Raw genomic sequence first — 24,104 nt, forward strand, 5'->3', positions numbered from 1 at the left:
GCATGATCCCCGTTTCCCACACCTGCTGAAACAGAGCCTGCAATGGTTTCGCCAGTTGGGTAGCGAAAGCTTCAAAGAACTCATTGGTGAGACCATCCCAACCCGGACTTTTATCTTTGGGCAAGTGTAACAAGACATCCATAACCTCTGTTTCACCAATATCTGACTCCAGCGTAGCTTGCATGTCCTGGGGTAACTGATTGCGGACCAGGTCATAAAAGACCGAACGGGCCTGAGTAATTTGGGCTGAAGGAGGAGAAGCGGAACCGAGAAGGTCACGGAAATAATTCCTGCACATATGCACAATAGTCTGTGGATCCAGGATAAGGTGGCCTTGTGCATCCTCGAGTCTGGTCAAATTCTCTCGAGCAGGAGAGGCATGGAGGGCTCGAAAGAACTTGTGGGTCTGACATGCACTATCTTGCATAGTCTCTGTTAGATGTTGCAATTTGGCCTGCTGATACGATTTTAACTGGAATTCTTTAACAAGATCGGCCACCCGCAGGGCCAGTGCAAGCAGAAATGCATCATCCGGAGTGTCCATCAGCAGAGAGCGAACCAAAAGCAGCAGGTCCTCCGCTGCCTGTCGACGGCGCCGACAAAGAGAGGCATGATAGATCCCATATTGCCGAGCAACCCGCTGCACATTAGAGAGCAATCGGTCAAATGAGGCAGTGCCCTGAGAGGAAAAGTCCAAGGAGAATCTGTCAAGCATTTGCTACATATAGCCCTGAAAAATTGTATGCTTTAAGTAGGAGTTGAAACGCAAAGGGAGTCTCTCCAGAAATTGCTTGAAGGGGGCAATGGGTTGTGCAAGCAACTCGAACTGCAGAGGGAAATGGTCCGACAAGACATATTGCTGCAACACTTTTATTTCAAGCATCTCAGGCAGAAAATCATCATTCTGCATGATATATATGCGGTCCAACCGCGACCATGTTGTGGCATACTGGGCCGAATGGAAAGTAAAGCCTGGAGAAGACGGGTGGAGCCAGGACCAAAGATCTTGCTTAAGAACAGCAAGAGCCAAGTCGTGCCACATACGACTTTCTGGCGCATCCATGACCGAGTGCTCCGATGTCGACTGGGAAGAATTAACACACATATTGAAATCCCCCATGAAGAAGCCGCGTCTGCCAAGTGACAAGGAAGTCTGCAAAGTCTGCCAAAACTCCCGGCGAGATAACGAATCATTCGGAGCATAGAGGCCAAGTAACCATAGGATTTCCCCTTCAAATAAGATTTCGACCACCAAAAAGCGGCCATGAACATCATTTTTAATAAGAACCGGCTGATATTTGGCATGTACAATCATGAGCACACCCGAATAATGCATGGCCTGTGTTCCTGCATAGAACAAACGAAAGCCATGGCAATCCACAACTTTACCGGCGTCACTGTGACTCTTGTGCTCAACAGCACACAGGACATCCCACTGATTCTCATACAATGCAGTCCACATGGCATCTATATACACACTAAGTAATTTAAGTACACACTCTCTCGAAGTGATTAGTTAACTACACCAAGGTACAAGAGCTTTGCTTCTCCATTCCTGCTCTGTATATACAAGTGCAAGTTTGGGACTCCGTGCTTTTTTCCAATTTGTTAAGCATCTTTTTGCTTTCTTTACAAAGTTTTTCAAATGTTTGATATTGTGCATTTCAAGAAACAATTGTGTGATTAATGATATTTGCTTGAATAAGATCTCATGCATTGGCAATATGGGCTTCAAATAAATCAGGTAAAATACAGTCCCAGGCTAAGCCAAGTAAAATGGATCTTTTCTTTCTAAGTGTGGCGAGGTAATAAGATTGCCAGGAAAAGCGCTCTCAAAATTCAGAGACATGCCTTGTTCATAGTTTCCACTAAGCTGCATCTCAAACAGACCACTTTTCCATGAGCATGTAATAATTTCGGAGATGAAGTGGACATCAACACTGAAACAAGAATAACCATATTTGGCTCTAGAGCTCATGTATTCATAATTCTGTTGCCGATATTTGTAATCACTTAAAATCAGTTGAATTACAAATATGGTGCTTACATTTTTAGTTGGATGCAATTTGTTGAACATCATGATCAAGGAGAACTTCATGCCTTGTCATGTTATGGATATGAATGCAGTCACAGCTTCCTGTGGAATTCACACACCACCACAGTCCAAAAACAATTCATTTATCTGCAGTGTTCAACCCATCAAAACCTGCTACTCGTGCAAGCTCTGACAGCTCCTGCTCACCAGATAACACCTGGAAAAGGATGCAAATGATATAAGCTGATATGAAACAGTTCCTTGTATCACACATTCAAAAATGAAGCTCTTACTTCTCCTTTAATTATCCATGTTGGAAATCCTTGCACATGCGCTTCATCACAAGCCTTAGCTATTTTCACGCCTCTCCTGTATCCTTCTGGATAGCATTCTACATATTCAATGTATTTCATTGCCTCACGTCCAAACATCTGGAAAAAATGCATGGCGCACATAATCAGAAGTCAAGCAGATCACACACACGTCACCAACTGATCAGATTCCATATCGAAGGATAAACCAAGGCTCAAAGGAGCCCATGTAAAAGCAGCTCCCTAGTCACTCAATGGGATTAAACTGCAATTCTTTGGCGTCATTTGCTGCATAATGTGTGCAATGTTAAGCATTGGTCTTGGACGTAGCATACACATAAGAGCAATTAAAGGTGGGCCGGCAAGGAGGAGCAGAGAGTACTTTGGGTATGTAGCACTACCAGGGTCACAAGTAACAGGGTAAAAAGACTGCTGCAAAAATTAAAAGATCAATAACGACTCACGAGGCTGCTCCTACACAGGGTAATGAGCCACCCACTTTTTCCTCAAAACCCAGTTAAGCCCTACATCTAGCCACCAGCGTATTCTACAGATTCAACCATCCATGTCATTTGGATCATGCCAGGATCAAATCTCAGAGAACTAGTGAATCTGATTCCAGGTGTCTTTTTCTCACATTTCACCTGCTAGTCAACTTAAGTAGAAAAGAAGAGCCCATAAAAACTAATGGCAAGGTCTGTCATAATCCAAGCATACATGAAAGTCAAAAGAGGCACAGGTTCACATGTTCCAGAGTAACAGAAATAGAACCAACCTGCTTCTGCTCATAACAATGAGAACACCAAAATGCGCCATACATCTTGGCTCCTATGGATTGCAGATGCTTTGCGAGAGAGAGAGTTGTGGTAGTTGAACTCATTGTAACCAGTGGTTCCACAGGTGGAAGATCAATATCTGTTGAACTGCTCAGTAAAATAGGCAGCTATTCAACAAAAAGTAAAGGTTGCTTAAATTTAACATTATATATAAGATCACTATGCCTACCCTGTAACAGAACTTTACATATTAGTCATTATACCAGCAGATATCAAGGGCCACAACATGTATCATGCTAAGTTTGGCATTTGAGGTAGTCCACAAACCTAGTCAAAGCAGGAGTATAGCCTGCATATGCAGATGATAAAGCAACTATCACTGATGCCGTTACAGCCAGCTGCAATCCAGCAACTTGTTTGATTTCACTTGAGCTGAAATTCTGCTCATCACAGAAGGTGCACATATGTAAGGAAAAGGTACAAATTAGCTGTCAGAGACACCTACTCAGATCATAAAATCTTCTACCTTTAACATACATTTGCAATCCATGATCCAAGGACCTCGCACCGGTAAAGTAAGAAGAAGCAAGCTGACTGAGAGCAGAGCTGATGCCACACAGTAAGCGCAAGAAGCTCCTTCCAGCTTCGTTGACAGTATGTACATGAAGTAGGCACTTGCGCTTGCCATTGCACCAGTAGTTCCCAACAGACCCCACCGCCCAATATCAATACCAGCAACTTTCAAACGTGTTTTTGTGATGCCAAGCACTCCTAATATGGCCACAGTTCCATATGCTAATAACCCAATTGCAGACAGTGGAAACCCTGCAGAAATTAATGATAACTTAAAAGGCCAGATCAGAATTTTCTACCAGACAGTATGTTTCAAATCTAATGACAGCACTTTTTGGTTTTAAGATTCTCATTTAGAAGAGTGAATTGGAAGTGCTCTAACAGCAAAAACCACTGCAGCAATTTAAGGAAAAAAAGTTGAGTCACATTCAACAGAATTCATCTAGGCTTGCATATGCTTGCAAAGTTGCACCTCTCGGTCCCACTGTCTAGCATTACAAAACTGCAGAAGTTTTGTCACCTGTGACAGCTGCACAAGAGTCTCATTGGAGTGATTGCCCGGCACCAGTGTGCATTCATAAGCTATGTAAACTATTTACCCTTGCTTAGTATGCATTCATGTTCTTTAACCACTGAAAGAGAGGTTTGCAATGGAAGCATTGAGTTGTGCATTAGTTACTCCACCTAAGCACGGGTACCATATTCATGTAGGCATGCTTTTTTTTTAAAATAGGCCTTGTGAGGATGAGAGCTAACAAAATCCACAAAGAATACAACTTCTCGATTAACAATTTGATGCTTACAAAAAAAGAACGAAAATGGGAGAAAAAAGACTACCTCAACGCAAGAAATGTATGAGATACAACAAAGCACGTGGAACAATATGACCGTTGCCAACTGCTAAAGAGGGTAAAAGCAGGGAGAAGGCTCAATGCCGAGAAGCAAAGCAAAAGGGTTCACTCGATGACATGGTCCCAACTCTACAAAGCTGAATGTAGAGCCATAGACCCCATAGACAGCAGGGTTGAAAGAGTGTGTTATTGAACAAGTCCCAGAAGGCTGCATTTTGTAGTAGGACAGCAGTATGGCAGCAAGGACTCCAGTCATGGCACCCTTGCCACTTTAATCCTGCATCAGTGTGAGCTCTCCTACCACTCCTTGTCATCTTTCTCATCATCAGCTCTTTTTCACATCATCACATCATCATCATCACCATCATCATCTCTCTCCTCATTGTGATGTCACCCTGCTGCCCTTGAAACTGGACTTCAGAGACCCAAAGGTCACTAAGCCACATTTTAGTAAAACTTAATTCAGCATAACAGTAAATTCAGCAAGAGAATCCACATACAGCTGGAGTTGGAGGGCTCCTGCACCACACAACACTTGTTGGCCCCAAAGCTTGGTGCCCCTTCTAATACTTCTCAAGATTACCGATATATGCTCGAAACTAGTTACAAATGGTTGTCTTTCAGCAATTTCTCATGGTACAGCTGATCCATTGGTGCACAATGATCTTATCACCTTCAATGTTAGACTCCAAACCAAATCTAGAGTGTTTAAAAATGCATGAGAACTCTTCCACCTATCAAATCCTCAAGATGACAGCCAACATTGAACCCAATTTAGTAAAGTGTTTGCCTTGACAATTGTCACGCATACTTTGCATGCAATCCCACATCATTCCTTCACAAATTAAGGGATAACTCACTATGAAACTCTGAGAATATTAGTTTTGCAACAAAAGTTGTCCAAAAGTTACGCAGTGGCCTTTTCAAAGCGTAACTCAATCACCCTCTTCAAATGCCAAAGATCTATAGTGACGATCGATTGCTTTCTTTTGCTTTGCTTGAGTCTCTTAAAGAGCTATTCCTACTTTAGCATAAGTTTCATCCATACTCTCAACATACTTATCAGCCTCAAAGATATTATCTTCTGTAAAGAAAATGGGTGGGACTTTCTTTTCCCTTCCACAATCACAAACGGTACCTTGCCAGTGGAACTATGCACTATGCCATTATAAGTATATTCCACAATCAGCAAAAGCTATTCTCATTTGATCTTATACTCCAGCACACAGCACTTCAAAAGATGTAAGACAATAGCATTTGCTTCTTCAGGCCACCCATGTGTCTATGGATGAAAGGCAAATGAGAACTTTAGGGTCATACACATGTTCTCAAATATGCCTCCCCAAAACACTCATGCAAGAATCCCAATCAGAGTAGACTATGATATGCAATAATAAGTGAAGACGTTCAATATGAACAACCTTGCCATGTGATCCACATTTATCTTTTTCTTCACTGAAAGGAAATGAGCCTATTTACTAGGCCCACAAATAATCATCCATATACCATAGGTGACCTGAGAAGATCAAAGATGAAGTCTATAGCTATGTTGTCCCCCAGTCTATCACAAATGTCCAGAAGAGGACTAAGAGAAGAGAGAAGACTGTAGGTGAACGAGAGCCTATACAAGGACAGAGAAAGACTAGAAATGGAGGGAGAAAGAGAGAGAATTTAGAAGAGATGAAAGAGACCGTCTTTGTTATTACTGAATGATGAAAATAATGAGACTCTTACATCTTATATCTATCTAGTGTAACTAGTATTTTATTTTTCCCAAATTATTAATATCTTCCTAATCTTTTACAATCCATCCCCAACCAAAGGTTTTTGCTCTCAAAAACAAAATAGAAACTTATTATATTAGCTGGAATGATAGAAATAACAGCACTACTCTGTTTCATCATTACAAAGATACAAAGATTTGGCGAAATCTCCAAAAAAAAAAAAAAACTTTTGAAAACTAAAGAGCGAGTCGCATTTATGTGCAACATCTGGATGTCTTCAAAGTGAGTTCTTACTGCCAAATCTACTTGCAAAGATGCCTACAAGCAGTATACAACTTGTTATCTAATACAGACCCTACTGAACAAAATCTGAAATAACTTTTCATAGGCTGGTCCAAATAAGGCATACTACACATCAAAATGCAGCTCTTTTTGAAGTATTTTCAACCTATGTAGGGTGCACTTTATTGTCATGCAAAGCAAAGTCTGTTTTAAAATAGAATACCATTTGGGGGCTATCTACATGCCTCCAAGAAGCTTTCTCAAATGGTAAATCCTTCCATTTAATCAAATACTCAATGATCGACCGAGATCAAAGCTTCTTTTCTCACTAACCTATGATTTCCTTGGGGATGTATTGTATAATCCCTTCTTCATCTATGGGTGGCAACTCTTCCACATAATCAACTTGGGTGCCAACAAAAGGCTTAAGCTTGCTTACATGGAAGAGATTATGAATCTCCGTGGAGGAAGGAAGTTCAAGACGATAATCTAAGTTTCCTATATGCTTGAGAATCCTATATGGCCCATAAAACCTGTGTGCAAGCTTATTACTTGAGTCATCCTTCAAAGTAGAGTATCGAGACTTCAGCACTTTCAAAAATATAGACTCTCCTTGAAACTCCATGGGACGTCTTTTCTCATCAACGACAAACTTCAATAGTTCCTAGGCTTTCTTAAGATTCAACTTACCATGCTGAAAAAAGACTTGTATGCAATCCAACTCCTCTTTCCCTTGAGGATTAATCTTTTCACTAAATACGACTGTAAAAAGTAGCACCTTATACTCATACAAGGTCTAAAAGAAAAAACCACTAATGCTGGCATGGGTAGAATTATTATACGTAAACTCAAACAAATAGAGCCATGAGACCCACGCATGCTACACATCATGACAAAAACGTCTAAGATAAGTTTCCAGCCACTTATTAACTCTTTCTATCTGGCTATCAATCTAAGGATAGCATATTGTAGATGGACCTAACCCGATGCCCATTAAGTTGAAAACTGCCTACTAAAAATTACTCATAAATTTGGTGTCCGTGTCATAAATAATGACCTACAATAATCCATACAATTTATAGATATGCTCCATGAACTAATTGGCAATTTGTAATGCACTAAATTGAGTTTTATTAAGTTTTAGTGAGAATAAAATGGGCTATCTTGGTGACTCTATCCACCACCACATATACACTATTCCACCCCTTCCTGGTTGTAGGTAAGGCAATAATGAAATCCATGGTTATATGCATCCATTTTCCTTCAGAGATAGGTAATGGCTGCAATAAACCACCTAGCTTATGAGTGCTATCATTATTTTGCTAACATGGCATACATCTAAAAACATAATCTTTTACATCCTTCCATAAGCCCTTCTAGTGAAAGCTCTTGGAAATCTTGTCATAGGTCTTGAAAACACCTAATTGGCCAATTGTGAGCAAAGAGTGCATCTCCTCCATAATCTTTTGCTTGAAATAAGAAGTATAAGGGATAACAATCATGCCATTGAACCAAATGAAAACATTTCAAAACTGAAAACAAAAGTTTTCCTCCATGATTCCTTGCTGCAATTTCTGAAATACATGGCTAATTTATGCATCCAACAGATAGGCTTCCTATAACTCTCTTATCCAATCATGATGAAGCATAGTGATAGCCTCACTATGTTAGAGCTAGACAGCTAGTCATTCCCTGGACAGGGAGGAGCAGCAGGAGCAGTCAGTGCAGATGACATGTGGCAAGTCGAACAAAAGCAGGTGACATGTGGCAGCCTCGTCGGACAGGCTGGTTGGACAGCACTGCTGTCAGCAGCTGACCTAGTCTTTTTCACTTTTTCTTACTGGCCTATTTATTGGCCTTGATTTCAGCAGTCTTCCATGATTATTCTCACAGATTTCAAACTGCAAACCGTGGAGAATGCCCTCAGGGCTAACGGATACTGAGATCTTCGAGGTGGAGACATACGCAACCATTCTCTCTGCACCCATGTATATTTCTGCATCCTTATACAACATTCTTCACTACAAATTTTGTGTTTCAATGTCTCTCTCTCTCTCTCTCTTCACTCTTTGTCTTGGTCATTTGCTTCCTCATTGCTTCACTCTGACATGGTATCAGAGCATTGAAGGACTGGACCCATCTGAAGGGGAGGTTTCACTGCAACACAAAGCTGCATTTTCAGCGTTCAAGTGTGAGTAGGAGGGCTGCACATCAAAACAAGGCTGAGGCAAACATAGGCATGCGAGAAAGCAGAAGATTTATTGAAGTTGTTGCTGGTTTTTGTTGTTAGAGAAGGAAGAAAGCTGCGGTTTGGGCCTTCAAGTGCAGATTTTACCTTTTCATCACCTCTAACAGGTGAAGAAGAAGTGGGACAAGCAAACAAGAGCCCTAGCAAGTTGTATTCTCACAGTCAGAGTGGGCTGTTTTTTGTGTTTTGTGCAGGAATTGTAGGTGAAGATGTTTTCTAAGGCTGAGATAGAGTTTTAGGTGATCATGGACCGGAAGGTGCCCGTCTTACCAGCTCTTCCATCAGATCAAAAGCTCAATGGCGAGAAATACCGCATCTAGCGGGTCATGATGCTTGCCATTTTGAAGTCCTATGATTTGGTGGAGCTTGTTACAAAGGCTATCCATCATCCTTCTTTGCGAGACGAGTCCAAAATCTCTTCCACTAATAAGGTGGAGTTGGCAAAGGCTCGGGCACATTGGGATAAACTCAATGCTCACATTCTCTCCTTTTTATTTATCTCATGTACTACAGCTGTTATCTCTCATATTGAGCATTTGACGATGGCCCGGGAGATATGGCTAGACTCTGGAGCTTGATCAGATGTACAATCGGATAGCCATAATGAAGCAAGTTTCTTTGGAAGTGCAGATGTGGACCATGAGTGTCAACAAGTCATCTTCTATGCGGAAGCATATCAACAAGTTGAGGCAGCTTCACATGCAGGTACAAAACGAAGGGAAGGTAGTCACTTTTGAAGACATGGTGATCACTTTTGAAGACATGGCAATAACTCTTCTTTCACAGTTACCGCCCCATTTCAGTGGTTTTTATTCCGCCTTGATTGCTTCAAGGTGGTCTAAGACACTTCGATGGGAAGAGTTGGTTTCTATGGTCTTGGACCAAGAGGAGCAATTGAAAGGAACCAATGCTTCTAAATCTGAAGCCTTGGTTGGTCAATCCTCTCAAAAGAAAGAGGAGGACCAAAAGAAGGAGGACAAATCTAAGAACGACAAAGAAAAGGAGTCTACTTGTCACATTTGTGGCAAAACAAGTCACTGGAAAAAGGATTGCCCTGACAAGGAGAAGAAGGATTTCAAAGGATTCCGGAGCGATGGTTGCTCCCTTATCAACTACTTTTCTCCACTTAGAGTTGGTTGAGGATTCAACCTTGACAGCTTTTTATGCTGCATTGCTGGCCCCATATACTCGAGAGTGGATTGTTGACAGTGGTGCCTTACGGCATATGACTCCTTCTTCAGCAGGTGTTGCAAATTTGCGGCCTTCGCATGGCCAGATTCTCATTAGTGACAGTTCGTCTATTCCTATAGAGGGACGCGACAACCTGCATCCTATTCTAGATGGACAAGGTGGTGCACATACATTCGAGGTGCTTTGTGCCGGTCTTGGGATACCATCTACTTTCGGTGCACAAGATTTGTGCCCTCAGTCTTTTGGTTGAATTTGATGTGGATTCTTTTTCAAATTCTTGATCGTGGATCGAGACAGGTTTTTTCTTCAGGTAATGAGGAGAGTGAAGTCTGCAAATTGCGGTTTTCTTCTGCCTTGACTTCTATTCTTTTCATCTCACAAACTCAGTCCGAGCTTTGGCATACTCTGTTTGGCCACTTCAATTATGATTACCTTCGGAAGGCGTCCAAGGGACAGCTTGTTCGAGGTTTGCCGGATATTGTGGTGAGCTAGTAGCCTTGTGTATCCTGCATCCGTGGGAAGAAAACTCGTGATGTTGTTCCCAACAAGGCTATGCAGTCTTTAGCACCCTTGGAGCTTGTTTCTACCGATCTTTGTGGACTGATGAAGACAGAGTCCCTTAGAGGGAGCTTGTATTTCATGCTAATTATGGATGACTACAACAGGATGACATGGGCTTATTTCTTAAAGCTGAAGTCAGTGGCTTTCTCCAACTTTAAGGATTGGTTGTGCTTTGAGCAAAACCGATCGAACTGGAAGCTAAAGACCTTACAATCGGATAAGGGCGAAGAATTTGTTTCTAATGAGCTTGCTCATTTTCGTGCAAATCGTGGTATTCACCAAGAGTTTGCCAATACAAACACCCCTCAAGAGAATGGCATCTTGGAGCATGGAGCACCGTCAAACACCTCAATGTCTATGGGCTGAGGCTGTGGCTACTGCAGTTCACATCCTTGATCATTCCCCTACTTCTACTATTGTTGGTATAACTCCATATGAGGCGTACTTTGGGTCTAAGTTTATTTCACAGTTTTTGGATACGATGCCTATATTCACATCATCCTCAAGACACAACGTGATGTTGTGCAAGCTGTGCGTGAGCTGAGAGTGAAGGGGGCTGAGAGTTTAGAGCAGTAGAGAGAGAGAGAGTGAGTGAGCACGACACAATGGGTATACAATACAATGACTAGTATACCGCATTTTAGCTTTTGAATATAAATAAAGTACAAAGTGTAAGGATGCGTTCACACCCGAACACAATAAAAGGAACAGTGACCCTTTATTCTCAACAATCTCCCACCTAAAGGCAACATGCCTGAAGGTAGAGGAAAGAATCAACTAAGTCTATGTATGTACAAATTTGAAAGACACATATACTATCCAATCCCCATCATCTAGCAACAATGAGCAAACCGCTCGGCTGGGAGACCTTTCGTGAGAAGGTCTACAGGATTATCATCTGTATGTACCTTGACAAGCTCAATGCCTTTGTTGTCAAGTACATCCCTGATGAAGTGATACTTCACCTATATGTGCTTTGTCTTTGCATGAAAGACAGGATTCTGTGCTAGCATGATAGCTATTGGGAATAAAGACCCTCGTGCCTTTAAATGAGCTCGGGTGTGAACACACCCTTAGCACTTGTACTTACACATATATATCTATCTAAAAACCTATAGATACACACTCGTCATTGTACCTAAAAACGTGCTCACTCTCTACTATTGCTCTCTCTCTCAGACTCTCTCTCTCCGCGACTAAGGAACACCCACTCTCGATCTTCGTGCCCTTGACCCGTCTCTACAAACTGGTATCAGAGCCATCAGGTTATGCGCACTTCCCGAGGTCTAACGAGACAAACAAACAACTGGAGTTCTTGGCGACTTGTGTGTCGAGCTAAGGCACAAGACCACGCCCACAGAGGGTGAGTTGAGGAGTAGACGTCAGGTTGTAGAAGACCACGCCCACAAAGGGCCGTCGGCAAACAGCAACTGACAGGCGACAACAAGCGTTGTCCTGGCAGACAGTGGACAACAGCAGTCGTAACATGCAGCAACGGACAGTCGCAACCAGGCACCAAAAGACACATGCAACCAAGAGACGACTTAGCTTCTATTGAAGCTCCTTCTGTAAACGAATAATACTTTCCTGATCCTGCAGTATAATGAAATACCAAGCCTTTGAAAAAGAGAAGGCTTGGTATTTCACGAAATTGAGACGTAACAACGTGACAGGGTGCCAAACTGCATACGCCCTGACGAGTTCAACAGCGAGTGGGCCGCACAATGCAGTTGTTGAGGGCCTCCACACGTGACACAACAATAGGGAACAAGCATCGACCTGCATGACGGGTCCGTTGACCCATCATTCAACCTTTTTTTTCTTTGAAATCTTCTTTTTTCCTTCAAGTTTCCCTACCGAGGGTTCACGCGTGGAGACACCACACAAATTTCCGTGCAATTCAAGCCCAAAAATTTGGGCCTTTTCTCGAATTTGGGGATCTTAACGCAGAACTGGACAATCTGACTAAAAAATTACAAAGTCGGTGCACATTTGCGCGGAAATTTTGGGGTTTTTTCACATTTTAGTGAAAGTCTTTCAATTTCACTGAAATTGGTGCACATGGGACTTAGGAAATTTGGGGATTTGTCAAGATTTGGTGCGAGCAAGATCCAACAGTGATATCTGTCTCAAAAATTGCAAGAATTCGTGACATTTTGCCTTTGACATTTGGGGCTTTTCATGTACATGCACAAATTGGGCTGAAATTTACCCGATTTCTCGACATTGATGCGCACCCCGTGAAATTTGGGGCTTTTGCAGTTTGGGCAAAATCTATGCAGCATTTGGTCATTTTATGTACGTGCAAGTTGAATTCCACGCAATTTGGACATCAACAATTGGTAAAATTTAGGTATTTTGCTGAAATTGCTCTATTTTGGCAAAATTGGCATGTTCTATGCATGACAGAGAAAATGCACATGTATGGTTGATGCTTTGAGCACAAAAATCTGGGGGCTTTTGACCGTTCATGTCAAATTTTACACCCATGGGTACATGTACAACAGAAATTGCAGCTAAATTTTGGGATTTCTCATGTAATGTGATGCATATGCCCTTGGAACAGTTGTAATCAGTTGTGGAATGCTGTAGCACATGGTTTGGTGCTTCTGAAAATTTAATTACAAATCTGAAATCTGTGCTTCTAAGTGGGCATTTACTGCTGGTTGGTTCTTATTTGTACCTTGTTCACTTGGGTGACAATTTGGGCCTGCATTTGCTGTTTTTTTGTCACATTTGGGCTGAAAATCATGGCTGGCAGCAATGACAACAGTAATCTCATGCACATAAAGAATCTTGAAGGAGCACATAACTTTGCAGTTTGGCAAAAACAATGCTACCATATCCTGTTGCAAAAGAAGCACGCAAAGCCGATTAAAAGCAAAGGAGCAAAGCCCGCAGACATGGAACAAGAAGATTGGGATGAGTTAAATGAGCTTGCATGCTCAACCATCGAGGTATCGATTTCGGATGCCTTGTTGTTTAATATTGAAGGTTTGGATTCTGCATATGCTATATGGACTAGATTGGAAGAACTGTATGCATAGAAAAGTGCTGCAAGCAAAGTGTATTGGCTGAAAAAGCTTATGGATTTACATATGAAAGAGGGTACAGCAATGTCTACTCACTTGATTGAGTTTAACTCTATTTTCAGCCAGCTGGTTGCCTTGAAGTTCTTGATTGATGAAGAATTTAACGCTACTTTCTCGCTTTGCACTCTACCAGAGAGTTGGGATACATTCAGGACTATTATGAGCAATTCTAATGTGATCCTTTTGTATATGCTGATATAGAGAGTGCTCTACTCATGGAAGAAATGAATCGGCAAAACAATGCATCCAGTAAGTCTTCCAATGGTTTGCATACTAGGGGCAGATCACAACAGAAAGGTAAATATGATAGCAAGGGACACAGTAAATCATGTGGCAAAGATGTTGAATGCCATCATTGTGGCAAGAAGGGTCACTTTAAACGTGACTGCTACAAATGGAAGAAAGAGAAAGGAAAGGGCAAGAAGACAGATGATAGCAAGAAAGAGAAGGACAGTCAGCCTAAGAAGAGCAGTGTAAAAATTGAAGAGGTGAATGTAGTCACTCATGACAGTGATAGTGGGAGTGACGTACTCTTTGTCTCTTCACACTTTGGTGCACATACTTGACTTGCAAATATAGATGATGACATGCATACTTGCATTCTCGATTCAGGAGCTTCCTTTCATGTCACCCCTCATCATGAGTGGTTCTCTACCTATACAGGAGGTCAACATGGTATTGTCCATCTTGGGAACAACTATGCATGTGAGATTGCAGGTATTGGCAATGTGCAGTTACAGTTTCAGCATGACTCTTCTTTACACTTCAGCATATACGGCATGTACCTCAACTCAAGAATAGCTTGATTAGTACAAGGCAGCTAGATGATGATGGTTTTCATATCACCTTTGGTGATGGAAAACGGAAGATCTGTAAGGGATCTAGAGTGATTGCCATAAGTTGTCAAAGTGATACTCTGTATCCTCTCCATATATCTAGTGTGAGTGATCATGTTGTTGTGACCGAGCAGCCAAGCGTTTCTTTGTGGCATGGCCGGTAGGGACACATGAGTCAAATAGAAATGAAAGTTCTTTCTCGGTTGGGTTACTTGCCTTGTCTTCGTTATGCTGATTTTGAGCATTGTGATCATTGTATTTATGGTAAACATGCACAGACATCTCATAAAAAGTCTCTTTCTTTGAAATCTTCTCCTCTAGAGTTAATACATTCGGATGTATATCAAATGCTAGGATTATCTTTAGGGAAAAAGAAATATTTTGTCACCTTTGTCAATGATGCTACATGAAAGGTATGGGTTTATCCTATTCGTAGCAAGAATGAAGTGCTTGACAAGTTTAAAAAATTCTTGGCATTGGCTGAAAATCAAACAGATAAGACACTCAAGTGTCTTCGCTCTGACAATGATGGGGAATATGTATCCAAGGCCTTTCACGCATTTTGTGACTACAAAGGGATAAAGAGGGAGCTCACTGCCCCTCATAATCCACCCCAAAATGGAGTTGCAGAGCGTATGAATCGAACCATATAGGATAAGGTCCGTACGGTGCTATCTCATGCTGCATTACCCCATGGTTTTTGGGCAAAGGCTGTTATGACAGCCATACACTTGATTAATCGGTCACCAAACAGGTCTTTGGGGAGAGGAGTTCCCCAAGAAGCGTGGTCGGGCAAGCCACCTTCATATGCTCATTTAAAAGTGTTTGGCTTCGAGGCTTTTGTGCACATTCCTAAAGAAAAACGTAGTAAACTTGAGCCAAAGTCCTGTAAATGCATTTTCCTAGGATATGGTGACGAGGGTGAAATGGGATATAAATCATGGGATCTTGAGAAAAGAAAAGTAGTACGCAACAATGATGTTATCTTCCGGAAAAATCACATGCACAAACAGCCCGAAAAGACTAAGGAGGTCCGTAGGGTTATATTCCGAGAAGAAATACCTTTTGGACAGCAAAATGTGCCCACTGTACAGCAGCAAATACCTGCTGTAAATGAACCTGTAAATGCAGAAAATGATGCTGGAAATGATCAGCCAACTATTACCCATTATAATGAGCCACTACGTATGCAGGAACAGCCAAGACAGCAAGTTGTTAATGCTGATTTGCAGGCTGAAATGCCAGGACAGAATGCTGAAAATGGAAATTTGCAAGACCAGCCAGCAAACAATGACCATTGGGTTAGGAGATCGTCTAGTGCTACTAGACAACCCGATAGATTTGTTCTTGATGCAAACAATGTGGCTGGTCATGTTGACAGACTGTGGTGAACCGTCTTACTTCAAGGAAGCAATGGACAGACAGGACAGCAAGAAATGGTATAAAGCTATGTTGTCAAAAATGGAGTCTCTTGAGAAAAATGGCACTTGGGACTTGGTGTAGTTGCCTAAAGGGCAGAAAAACACTTCCATGCAAATGGGTTTACAAGATGAAGGTCATTTCTGGTTTCTCACCAAAGTAAAAAGCAAGATTGGTTGCAAAGGGGTACAAGCAAAAGCATGGAATTGAGTTTGATGAGATTTTCTCTCCTGTAGTCAAGATGACTACATTGAAAACCATTTTGGGCTTGGTTGCAGCTGAAGATATGGAGCTCATATAGATGGATATAAAGACTGCATTCTTACATGGTGATCTGCATGAAGACATATATATGCAACAGCCTGAAGGGTTTGTTGAAAAAGGGAAAGAGAAGATGGTATGTAAACTCAAAAGGAGTTTGTATGGGCTGAAACAAGCACCAAGAGAATGGTATCATAAGTTTGATACATTCATTCAGTCTCAAGGCTTTCATAGAAGTCAAGTGGATCACTGCTTATACACCAAGAAGGCAGCAGATAGCAGCCTGATTATCTTGGTTTTGTATGTTGATGACATGCTGATTGCTCACAGGGATACTCGTGCCTTGAACTCACTGAAGCAAAGTCTTCATAGCAGCTTTGACATGAAGGATCTTGGTGATGCAAATCACATTCTTGGCATGCGAATACTCAGAGATAAATGAAAAGGCCTACTCTATCTATCTCAATAGGAGTATATCTCCAAGGTTATGCAACGTTTCAATATGGAGGGGAGGAAACAATTGGGGCTCCATTGCCTCCATATGTGAAACTCAGTGCAGAGGACAGCCCTACATCTGATGATGAGAAGGCTGAAATGGCCAAGATACCATATGCTTCAGTTGTTGGCAGTTTGATATATGCTATGGTTGCTACATGTCCTAACATTGCCTTTGCAGTGGGAGTGGTTAGCAGATACATGGCAACCCCTGGCAAGAAGCATTGGGATGTGAAAGATATTATGAGATACCTCAAAGGCACAAAGGAGTTGTGCATCTGCTTTGGGAAGCAGAAGGCATCTGTTGTTGGCTTTACGGATGCAGACTATGCTGGTCATGCGGATTGCAGGAAGTTCCACTTCTGAGTATGTATTTACTTTCACAGGAGGAGCGGTCTCTTGGATCTCCAGGCTACAAAAGTGTGTTGCATTGTCTACTACAGAGGCAGAATATGTGGCTGCCACTGAGGCATGCAAGGAGGCTTTATGGCTTTCACGTCCGGTGGGAGAACTTGGCATCACAAAGTTACCTGTTCTCCATTGTGATAGTCAGAGTGCTATCATGCTAGCACGGAATCATGTCTTTCATGCAAACACAAAGCATATACAGGTGAAGTACCACTTCATTAGAGATGTACTTGACAGCAAGAGCATTGAGATTGTCAAAGTGCACACAGATGATTATCCTGCAGACCTTCTCACGAAGGGTCTTCCAACAGAGCGGTTTGCTCATTGCGAACAGATGATGGGAGTTGGATAGATATATGTATTTCAACTTTGTACATACCTAGACTTAGCTAATTCTTTTCTCCTCTTAAGGCACATTGCCTTTAGGTGGGAGGTTGTTGGAAATAAAGGCTCTCGTGCCTTTAAATGTGCTCGGGTGTGAACACACCCTTAGCACTTATACTTACACATATATATCTATCTAAAAACCTAAAGGTACATACTCGTCATTGTACCTACAAACGTGCTCACTCTCTGCTATTGGTCTCTCTCTCACACTCTCTGTCTCTCCGCGACTAAGGAACACCCACTGTCTCGATCTTCAGGCCCCTCCCGGTCTCTACAATAGCACTCTGACTATCACAGTGTGGAGGATATGAACCTCTGTAATCCCAAGCTCTCTCACCAGACGTGAAAGCCACAAAGCCTTTTTGTATGCCTCTGTGTGGCAGCCACATACTCTACCTCTGTAGTAGACAATGCAATACACTTTTGCAGCCGAGATATCCAAGAGATTGCTCCTCCTGGAACATAAACACATATCCTGAAGTAAATTTCCTGCAATTAAGATGGCCAACATAGTCTGCATCCGTGAAACCAACAATAGATGACTTCTACTTACCAAAGTAAATACACAAATCCTTTGTGCCCTTAAGGTATCTCATGATACCCTTCACTGCTTCCCAATGTTTTTTGCTAGGATATGCCATGTATCTGCTAACTACTCCCACCGCAAATGCAATATCATGATATATAGCAACCATAGCAAACATCAAGCTACCAACAACCCAAGCATAAGGTATCTAGGCCATTTCAGCCTTACCATCATCTGATGTAGGGTTGTCATCTGCTCTAAGTTTCACATATGGAGGTAATGGTACACTGATAGCTTTCCCCCCTTCCATATTGAAATGTTGCAGAACTTTGGTAATATACTCCTGATGTGACAGATAAAGAAGACCCTTTGATCTATCTCTGAATATATGCACACCAAGAATGTGATTTGCTTCACCAAGATTTTTCATATCAAAGCTATTGTGTAGACTCTGCTTCGAGGAGTCTAAGGCATGAACATCCTTGCTTGCAATTAGCATGTCATCCACATACAATACTAAGAGAAGAAGACTACCATCTGCTGCCATCTTGGTACATAAGCAGTGATCAAATTAAGAACGATGAAATCCCTGAGATTGCATAAATGTATCAAATTTATGATACTATTCGCATGGTGCCTGCTTCAGCCCATACAGACTTTTGTTGAGTTTACATACCCTATGTTCTTTTTCCTTAGCAACAAAACCATCAAGCTGCTGCTTATAGATTTTCTCATACAGATCACCATGTAAGAAGACCGTTTTTACATCCATCTATATGAGTTCCATGTCCTTAGATGCAACCAAGGCCAAGATGGTTCATAGAGTAGTCATTTTGACTACAGGAGAAAAGATTTCATCAAAATCAATTCCATGTTCTTGCTTGTACCCTTTAGCAATCAAGCGTGCCTTGTACTTGGGCAAAGAACCAAAAGTGACTTTCATTTTGTAAACCCATTTGCAAGGTAGCACTTTTTGCCCTTTTGGCAAAAGTACCAAATCCCAAGTGTCATTCTTCATGAGAGATTCCATCTCTGATAGCATTGCTTTTTGCCATTTTTTACTATCTTGTCTATCCATTGCTTCTTGGAAGCATGACGCTTCACCACAATATGTTAACATGACATAATCAACCACATAATTTATTGAGCTCAAAGGCGCGACAACCGAGACACAATGCTTACTAGCAACAGAGAGACAAAGAGAGAGAGTGCAGAGTTAAGAGAGAGAGAGAGCACGACTTCTTTAGGTTTTTAGATAGATATATATATGAAAGTACAATGTGCTAAGGGTGTGTTCACACCCGTAAACATATAAAAGAGCACAATGGCCCTTTATTTCCAACAACCTCCCACCTAAAGGCAATGTGCCCTAAGAGAAGAAAAGAATCAGCTAATTCTAGGTACATACAAAGCTGAAATATATATATCTATCCAACTCCCATCATCTGTCCGCAATGAGCAAACCGCTCTTAAAGACTCTTCGTGAGAAGGTCTGCAGGATTATCATCCGTATACACTTTGACAAGCTCAATGCTCTTGATGTCAAGTACATCTCTAATGAAGTGGTACTTCACCTGTATGTGCTTTGTCTTTGCAAGCTTTCAGATCAAAGGCCTAGGTTTCTCAGAGAGTACCATGCTCTGAAACCATGTAAAGAAATACTCTGACACAGAAATACAAATAACAATCGTATGACAAAGCACAGATTGATAAAAGAACTCAGTTAGGGTTAGGGTAACTCAAAAACAATGAACACAGAAAATAACTGAAGTGACATAACTGCTGAATATACAATGCTCATGTAACAAATACACTATGCAATGAATGAATATTGTACCTTCAACTTCTGTATCTCAAGGATCAAGGCAGGGGTAATGAGCCGGAGAGTGTCGTACTCTGAACGGATCCCGAATTCCAGCAAGGGAGCCTCCGGATATCGAACACCAGCAAACGCAGCAGTGAGAAGCTGGATCTGATACAGATGGCAGTGAGGAGAGAGAAAGACTAAAAAAGCAAGCAACAGGAGAGAGAAAGACTGAAAACACTGGCAGGACAGCCTGTAGGAGAGAGAAAACTGCCAAACGCATGGACAGCTTGGCAACAACTGGAGGAGAGTGAAAACTCCAAGAAAACGCAAGGCTGTGATGACGTGGCAGGCTATACGGCAGCAGATCTACACAGGAACGACAGTCGCCTAGTTGAGAACAGCTCCAAACTGCGATGTGGGCAGCAAGCTGAAACACTTGAAATCTGTGAAAACGGGATCGTTTCTTAAATGGAGGGCAGTATACATATTTATAGAAAGTTGGGGCCCTCCCAAGTGGGTTTGTGCTTATGGGACACAAAAACTCTCTAGGATTGCATTTCTTTTAAATAAACTAGGTTTTTTCATTAATTAAGCAAGTTTTGGGGCTATTTAAGTAAAGCTAATGCATTTTTCGATAATAGCCTCTTGAGAACAAATGATTTCCAATACTTGCAATCTTGAAGATTTCCTCTTCAATGTTCTCTTGAGTCATGTTCTTTGCCACTATTTGCAAGTCTATCCTGATAATTCTTCAAATATTTATGAAATTTTGAACAATATCTTCCTGTCTACAGAACATTTGAAGAATAGTAGAGCTCAAAGAAAGAAGAAATGGCTCAATCTTTCTATGAATGTAGACCAAATGAGTAGTAGATCAATCATAAAGCATTTAGAGTGCTACATCCCTTCCAAATCTCCAAGATTCAAACCATGAAATAGTGTTGTCCATGATTGTCAATAGCTAGGGTACATAAGAGAGGACGAAATCCAAATTTAAAGCAAAAGAAGGCTCCCATGCTTGCCACGGATGGCTCCAATAGCAAGGCCAAAGATTAGAAGCTATCTTACACCACAAGTATGAAAATTTTTTAAGGCTTTTTTTAGACATTTATTGCTACCTAGGACAACAGGGCAACGCAAATTTCGGGCCCTTCTACTAATCACATGACTATCCAAGATGCATCACATAGGTGCTTGCCATGGAGCTAATGAAGCAAAGAAGCAAGGACTAACAAGTTTTGTGCTCAGAGTTGATAGCTTGTGAGATATGGAAGATTTTCCACCATGGAAGCTTCAAGAAAGCTTGAAAGGGGAAGAAGAAAGACTAAGCTTGAAAGGGGAAGAAGAAAGACTCTTCTACATAAAGTAATTGTAACTTTTATTTCTACTAACTCTTGAGACTCCTCTTTTTGACCAAATACCCTCAAAATAGCATGAAATGTGATGATGAGCTGCTATTTTAACCGCTCTACCTCCAAATTTGCCACCATCTCCTACAAGAATCTTTAATAAAGCATATCTCTAGAGGTCCATTGGTCACTACAATGCTCCCTAAAGACTTATACATGTTATCCTAAGTGGCCATGGATTTTCTAGCTGAAAAGTGCAAGAAATATGGTTGAAATGTGACTACAAATGGACTAAAGACCTATGGCTCTAATCCCGCTTGTCATGAAGGAGACTAAGAGAAGGTCTATATAAGGAGAGAAGATGACAAAATGGAGAGAGAAAAGAGAGAGAAGACATGAAAGCTACAAGAGAAGATAATATGAAAGAGACTACCTTTGTTATTACTAAATGATAGAAAAATGAAGTCTCTTACATCTTACACTTAGCCAATATAGCTAGTATTTTAGTTTCCCCAAATTATTAATGTCTTCTTAATCATTTACAACCAATGGGCAAGGACTATAACAAACCTAGTGCTTTCTATCAATTAAACTTGAGCTTTTGAAAATTGACATACAATGCATATGCATACAAGTCATCCACATCATTTATCAAAGCTAGCCAATAAAAGACAATCTCAATTGCTTTTACTATCGTATCAATACCACAATATCCTACATATGCAAGTGCATGACTTTCAATCATAACCTTGGCCCTTAGCTACTTTGTACATAACCAAGCATGCATCAAAAGAAAGCCCTCTTCAAGAGTATAGTGGTCATGGTCCGACCCATCTGATAGACTCTAGTACATCTTTCATCATTCTAAAACAAAGCTCAAGTAAGTGAATAATTCCCCCATGAAGATATTGTTCGAGTGGCACCTTGCTACATGAGCATGCCCTATTGCATCACGCCTTTGCATTAAATTTGCATGTATATGTTGGGGCCCTTGGATGAGATGAAACCTTACACAAGTAAGCAACCCTCTGAGGTGAAAACCCATGCATTGTGTAGTGTGATTCCCTGTTCTCTCATCAAGCAGAGACAATGATGAGGTCAAATTCTAACTTTTTAAATCGCACTTGCTCTATTTTCACACACTAATAAAGGTAATTTTCAATACTCTTATTCATGGCTGCTGAGAGAACTAGCGACAGTATTCTGAGAAGATCACAGGAGCCTATACTTCGTATCTTCTTTCTCCAAAGCTCCACCAGACATTGTTAAGGGTACTCTTATCAGCTTACGGAACAGGCTAGAATATACCATACAAGGTAAACTTAGAAGCAAATCTAATATCCCAGATCAGTGTGAGAGTAAACGCTAACGGTCCAACTTGTAAGGATGTGAAAGAGGCAGTTAACTATAACTAGAAAAATAAAAAGTGAGAAATGCTTAACGTTCAAGTAGGCATTCTAAGCTCCAAACTTTAAACTTAGTTGATATAGTTTACCAAAGACAGTAGCATAGTCGCTGTTCAGGACGTCATTGCAGCTGGCTCCGCCTATAGGGCAAGATACAGGGCCTCCCAACAGCTTCATGTACGTCAGATAAGCAGTTTCTGAGAACCCTAACGACGCAATGCTTGTAATCAATCCATATGTGAGGCTTGGACTGAAGAAGCCATCTCTGCCGTCTCGTGATGGGGCCGCACTCGCTGTCTCCTCGTCTGCTGTAACGGCACTTCGCAGTTCAGACTGCTCCACATCCTGTCTTTCGACATTCTGCGAGCTGTCGTTTTCTTCTGAACTAAGGGAGCAGCAAACGGCCTGGTAGTACAGTCTTCCATTCCCTCCACCGATTCTGCAGCACCTTCTCTACACAAAAAGAGGCTGAAATCAGCCACCGAGCCTCAATCAGAGTACCACTTGGATTAAGCCTTAATCAAGCTCACCACGCCCTGTTTCGAGAAAGCTCCGAGAAAGGACGATCTATGGAGGATCAGAGACTTGCAAGAGGGGATCAAGGACGACGAGGCACAAGGGACCGAGCAGAACTGCGCCTGCAGAACAGCCATACTTGCATATGTGATAGGACCTCCGCAAAGACGCCCAGACAGACAGAGAGAGAGAGAGGGGGGGGGAGGTGGGGGGGCGTAGTTTGGTCAGGCAGGTCGTGTCGTTGCCATAAGAGTACAGACACACGCAGGTCCACCGAGTGCAAGTCCAGCGTGTATGGACAGGAACAATCTTCACAGAAAACATTCTTGATAGCCGGATCTTTGAATGAAATTACATGTATTTTTTATTCATATAACTCAACTTTTTTAACATTCGAAGTCTTACGCTTCCTTTTATAAATTTTGAAGTTTTAGAAATCTTTGCAATTCATTTTACATTAAACCTTGATCCTTGTGAACATTAGATGAGGATCATGAAGTCAATAAGATAGTCCTCAATAGACCCATGAAAGCAAGGCAAGATAGTTGTTTGCCATCTTAGATTTAATCTTTATCTACAAATATCCTTGATCAGCCTCAAGAATGGTCTCTTGAGCATAAATCCATCTGCTGGATTTAGGGTTGTAGGAGCACATACAGCTTGGAGAAGCACACAACACAAAGTGAGAAGAAGCATCGATCTAAGGGTGCTCATAGGCTTCCCAAAGGCCTACAAGGACTTGCAAAAGCAATGGAACCGCTTTGAGCCTTTTTAATTCATTTTTCTTTTTTGTGGAGTGAAATATGCCCGTGGCAAAAATAAAGGGGTGATAAGATCCAGCATCTCAACACACAAGGCTATTCCAACCACTCGTCTAGGGTGTTGATGATGAACTAAAGGGGTGAAGAAGTATGAAAGTGTGGTGGTAATAGAACTGCTAGTGGAAACATCTCATCAAGGATGCTCTCCACAATAAGATGCATAAATGAATGCCACATGATAAGAATGCATGCAGTAAGGTGCCACTTGGATAGTGTCCCTAATGGGATA

At 41.5% G+C, this 24,104-nt stretch overlaps 1 protein-coding gene across 1 annotated transcript; it reads right to left on the reverse strand.

Annotated features, from left to right (window-relative positions):
• Nucleotides 1-1,941: 1,941 nt before the first annotated feature.
• LTO1 (NAD(P)H dehydrogenase (quinone)s) lies at nt 1,942-23,271 on the reverse strand. The gene is given in 8 exon segments (XM_087663667.1): nt 1,942-2,252; nt 2,329-2,466; nt 3,122-3,269; nt 3,450-3,562; nt 3,660-3,678; nt 3,680-3,947; nt 22,628-22,991; nt 23,069-23,271. Coding segments are annotated over 8 exon segments (1,251 nt in total). The 5' UTR covers nt 23,192-23,271; the 3' UTR covers nt 1,942-2,174.
• Nucleotides 23,272-24,104: the final 833 nt, after the last annotated feature.

The sequence above is a fragment of the Lygodium microphyllum genome, chromosome 23 (genome assembly GCF_053477565.2).
Source record: "Lygodium microphyllum isolate KBCC chromosome 23, Lygodium_microphyllum_v1.1.10, whole genome shotgun sequence".
In the NCBI taxonomy this organism is placed as follows: domain Eukaryota; kingdom Viridiplantae; phylum Streptophyta; class Polypodiopsida; order Schizaeales; family Lygodiaceae; genus Lygodium; species Lygodium microphyllum.